The sequence below is a fragment of the Papaver somniferum genome, chromosome 11 (assembly GCF_003573695.1).
Source record: "Papaver somniferum cultivar HN1 chromosome 11, ASM357369v1, whole genome shotgun sequence".
In the NCBI taxonomy this organism is placed as follows: Eukaryota; Viridiplantae; Streptophyta; class Magnoliopsida; order Ranunculales; family Papaveraceae; genus Papaver; species Papaver somniferum.
The window spans coordinates 43,541,297-43,546,566 of record NC_039368.1 but is presented as its reverse complement, the minus strand read 5'-3'; the positions used below and the strand labels follow the sequence as shown (position 1 = coordinate 43,546,566).

At 36.1% G+C, this 5,270-nt stretch overlaps 1 protein-coding gene across 1 annotated transcript; it reads right to left on the bottom strand.

Annotated features, from left to right (window-relative positions):
- Positions 1-1,353: 1,353 nt before the first annotated feature.
- LOC113322586 lies at positions 1,354-4,234 on the bottom strand. Its single transcript, XM_026570708.1, has 3 exons — positions 4,045-4,234; positions 3,033-3,530; positions 1,354-2,146 (listed from the first exon to the last, which is right to left on the bottom strand). The coding sequence occupies exons 1-3, from the start codon at positions 4,217-4,219 to the stop codon at positions 1,623-1,625; spliced, it is 1,197 nt and encodes a 398-aa protein (XP_026426493.1). The 5' UTR covers positions 4,220-4,234; the 3' UTR covers positions 1,354-1,622.
- Positions 4,235-5,270: the final 1,036 nt, after the last annotated feature.

Genomic DNA, 5,270 nt, shown 5'->3' with positions numbered 1-5,270 from the left:
TGGGTCGAAATCTTATTTCCCGAGGTTCTAAAAAGCAACCAACGTTTCTACTACTAGTACTGAAGTTGAGTAACCATCCTTGTCATATACCTCTGCTGAATTTATTTGGGTCGAGTATTTGACGCTCGACCTTAGTACATCTTTTACTCAACCTCTTATACCTATCTTGCCGTCAATCCTATTCAACATTCACGCTCCAAGCATATCCAGATTTACTATCCTTTGTACGAGAGAGAATAACAAAAGGTTTCCTTAAGATATGTTATACACCTACAGTGCAGCATGTTCACTAAAAGTTTATCCACATCCAGATTTCAATTTTTATACATCGAGCTTTCGCGTTGTTTACCACCGTGTATAATTTGAGAGGGGGTGTAAGACAATATTGCATGTTTACATGTGGTCCGTGTGTATCAGGGTCTTTATGTAACTCATGTACATAATATTTGTTATAAATACAAACCTCATAACCCTGCAAGGGTAAAGTCTTTATTTGTTCAAAATCGCAATCAATCTTAGGCCACAAAATCCACAATTGAAGAGGAACAATTAGATTTAAAAACAAAATCAACCACAAGATTGAGTGCAATTTGGATCGGCGCTCAACACAATTTGGATCGGCGCTGTAGTTGGGATTCCAAACTATCTTCCATGAAACCTTGGAACATGCCTTTGAAAAAATGTGGATAACCCAACTCGGAAGCCATTAGGCTTAATTTTTCCAAGCTTAGAATAGTTTGCATTCCACCGTAAAACTTGCTCAGACTAACATGAGCTACAACTGTCGCAACATATTTCATCATAAATGTCTAATGATCTATAACTAAGAACCCAGAAAATTTGCTAACCACTAACTATTCTTTATGGGCCTAGATTTTTCTGAAGAGTGGCTCAAACAAAGAAGTTTACCTTTGGAGAAATCTTGTTGTTCAAAGCCCTACTGAATAAGTCAAAAGAACCATCTTGATTAACTTGAAGTACACATACCAGTTTTAAAAACTTAATTTTAGCTGTATATCTAACAAGGTCTCTATCTTTCATATTTTCATTGAAATCGTTATCCGATTTTCATATACTCGGAGAGAGCTGGGCATTTGTCTCATTATATGACCGAAAAAGCCACAACTAAAGGTCACATAGTTTGGGAAGTTTTCATACCCTAGTTGCACTTGACATTTCTTCTTTGATGGGAGAGTCACAGAGGCCTCTCTTGGTAATGCCTTTTTCAAGCCTATTGCAACTCTAATCCGAGCAAATTTTCTCCATTTTGACGCTTCTCCTTTTGACCTCTAAGTGGATCACCGAAACCATTGGCAATTCTGAAGACTGTTCTCCGAAAGAGATGAAATCAAGTAAAAATATTAATCCCAAGTGGAATTTGGGCATAATCATTGATTCATTTTTTCTTTCTTTCTTAAATACAAGATACAACATAAATTGTTTTGGGCACTGATGGCGACTAAATAGTGATAATGATAGTCGTAACACAAAACAATACTCAAGTATTTTAGAACACCTAACTAGACTCACATGCAACAGGCGGCAACTTTACAAATACCGAATCGAAATGGCCGTTGCAAAAACATCAATATCCACGTGACTCGCTGTATAGGATTTTGATTCTAAACACGGAGAGGTAATACCTTAACTTCATCAACAACAGGACCACAGAGAGATCCAAAATCATCTATACTAGTGTGATAAAACGAACTGTAAAAAGTTAATCGTGTTCTTGCTGCTGTGGCTTTGAACTTGAAAGTAGCAGTTTTAAATCCTCCCTTGCCAGTAGACTCGAACGGAACTTTGAATTTGTCATTTGCTGCAAATGCTTCAACTACCATGGATCCATGACACCCATTTTTAGCATCTCCAATTGTGAAACTAAGCTGGTACGATTTGCCCGGAATTGTTCTTAGAATTTGTGCAATGGCGCTTTCTCTCCCTGCAACCAGTTCAACTGCTGCAAAATCTGAAGGGACCTTGAAGTGCAGAGAATCTATGAACTTAACAGCTTTTAGTGATTCAATTATCCAACCAGGAAGAGGAGATGCAGCATCTTCTTGCTTAGGTGGGAGGAGAACACCATTAGTGGAGTTCTTGAAACGATGAGGTCCCTCCTCGAAACCACCATTCTTAACCATGTTAACTGCAATAAAAGTTGAGCCTTATCAATACACTGATATATGTATCTTAAAAAAAGAGTGGCAAAGATGCATTAAAGTAACTTTATCATATTAGAACACTGTCACACAAGTGCTGTGCTCCCTTTATACAATTTTCAAGAATATCTGGTTAACATGTCAGGGTAGAGTTAGCTTTCTTTTCTCTTTCACTATGTTCTTCACAATGTAAGTAGTGGTAATGCAGTGACTGTCAGGTTCCGAAATGAAAGAAAAAGAGCAAAAACAGTTATTCAGTAATTTCTTCAGACAAAGCTACTAAGAGGTAAATGAATCAGATCGATGGCTACTTCTCGAGATGGAAATGTGAAAAAACTGTAGAACCTGTGTTACTACCACGAATATTAGTTCTTGTAACTGCAGATGCCTGATATCTAAACAGTTGCAGACATATATACAACTTCACCAATATAAGGATAGCAAGAAAGCCATATCGTATCAAACAAAGTCTGGGATCAAGTTTCAGTTAGTTAAAAAACAGATGTTCTTTTGCCATGACTTGCACTAGTCAGATCCAGGGGTGTTTAAATCATCCCCTACTTCATAGCCTTAAGCCACTTCATACCGTTCAGATGATACGAAAAGGTCACAAGGAAGAGCTACACGAAAAGTGTACTGATTTCATAAGCTTGAAACCTCGAATTTTCTTCCATTTGGTGCTAAGTGCTAACGATGTCAGTTGTAGCTTATAGGCGTTTAAGCAACCTATTCAAACCTATATGTTAAGTTAGAGAGACATATCTCTTAGCCGTCGATTCTAACTGCAGTTGTTCATACAAAATATTTGACTCTAAAACATTTTGAGAACTCTTAAAATGCAAGCATAGTCTATAGTTAAGTGAAGTAATTTACCTCTGGTGGGCATAGGGGGGAAGAGTTCTTTGATGGCAACCGCATCCAAAAGTGGACCACAAGCAGGATCCTCTTGAACACCTGGATTATGGAATATCACCTTTGCAGAATTAGAAGTAGCCCTAAAACCCCAAGCATAAGTATCACCACCATCACTGCTGTAAAGTGTTTGTAGAGGCAAATCTCCTTGGGCAGGAGGAACTGATACTCTTAAAACTTCCTCTTGAGCACAAGTTCTTGAAGCGCCGAATGTAAGGGCGTAAAGAGACCCTTTTTTAACTGGAATTGTTTGGGAAATTGAAGCATCATTTCCAAGTCTTACAGCATGAACACCATGGGCTACTGCGAAATACATTCCACCGGGTTGTGGTCCTCCATGGATGTACTCAACTGTCCCATTGATTTCCCATTTGGGTAGTGCGAATTTCCCTTTAAGTACTGTTTTCTTAATGTTGATTGGTTTTGGTTGTTCTTCAAAGTTGCCATTTGGTAGAAACCCTGAAGATTATTCAAAGAAATATACAATGAGCATCTGAAATTAAACAAATAAGACCTGAAGAGTTCATATAAGCAACCTAGAAAATCATTAAATCTACACTATATCTACTCAAAACCATAAATCAAGGTTATAAACTCATGAATACATCAAATCTAAAGAAGCGCATTCCATAACATCTAAGACTAGTAGATAAATGAACCCCATTGCAGTGCTGTCCTTGGGAGAAAAAACAGTTAAAAGTAAAGAAGAAAATAACTCATGTCCTGAAAAATCAAAACAAAAGAGAGATGTTTACTAGCTTATACAAAACTCAAAGCTCGCTAAAACAGAGCAAATCACTAAAAACAGGACTGAAATGTAAATAAAATCAATTTCAATAGAAATAGCATTATGGAATAAACCAGCTAAATACAAAAAATACACTAGATTTATTCAAAAAAATAAATAATTGCAGACAAGAACACTGTAACTGAGGATTGGAAGTACAGAAAGTAACAGAGTTTGAAGAGTTACCATCAAGAAATTGAGCTGAAAATGCTGGAACATTAAAGAGTGCGAAGATTGATAATAAGAGAAGAAGATTTGAGACCGACATCCTTTCTTTTCTTTTTTGAAGTATCAGTGTATGAGAACGAGGTTTAGACACAGAGAGTGAGATGAGAGAAAAAGAGCTACCCGGACCTTGCATTTATACTGTTTTAAGAAGAAGAAACGGTGCAGATGTTCTCTATTCCAGTTGTAGACTTTACCCTACATCCATTTCTTTCTTTTCTGGACACGTTGTATTTGTAACCCGTTATAGGGGCGGCATGGTTTATTAGAGGGCGGCATTCTAATAGAATGAAAAGGGTCGTTATATGATCATTTATGGTGTCCCTTATAAAAAAAATACTGGAAATGACAAATTAATCATCGTAATTTATAATCTAGTTTAGTGATGATAATTAAGTTTAGTGTTAATGATTAATTTCACTTATATTAACTCAAAATCAAAACCAAAATCAGAATTTTAGAGTTAAAAAAAAAATGTTTAGAGAAGAAGGTCAATCTCAATCAATTGAAGAAATTAACCAACAAAATGAACAACCAGGACCTGAAAATGACCGGGTATACTTCTAAATTAGTCCCAACTAGCTTTTTGTTGCTCAAAGTTATCTAAAGTACGTAAAAAATCATTTTCTTTTACATTTTCATAGCTAATTACGGTTGGAATTGTGCTCATAACCAACCGTAAATCGAAGTTACGGTTCGTAAAAGATGAACTACCAACCGTAACTGGTTAAATTTGAAGAAAACCCAATCGTAAAACCAGTTACGGTTGGTAACTAAATGTTCCATACGAACCGTAACTCAGTTACGGTTGGTAACCAAATGCTCGATACCAACCGTAACTGAGTTACGGTTCGTAACCAAATGCTCGATACCAACCGTAACTGAGTTACGGTTCTTAAACTAAAATGGTTACCAACCGTAACTGAAGGGAATTCTCAGATATAAGAACATACAATTGGTAATTGAACTATTACCAACCGTAACAACATCAAAATATCCAAATACGGTTCGTAATTGAGTTAAAATCAAACGTAACTCACATAAACTCAGAAATTTCAATTTTCATCTAAAACCCTAATTTTCGATAGAAATTAAACTTAAATCGAACAAAATAAACAAAATCATTACACTACACTTGATTAATTTTCATTACACTATACTTGATTAATTTTCGAATTATTGATTAA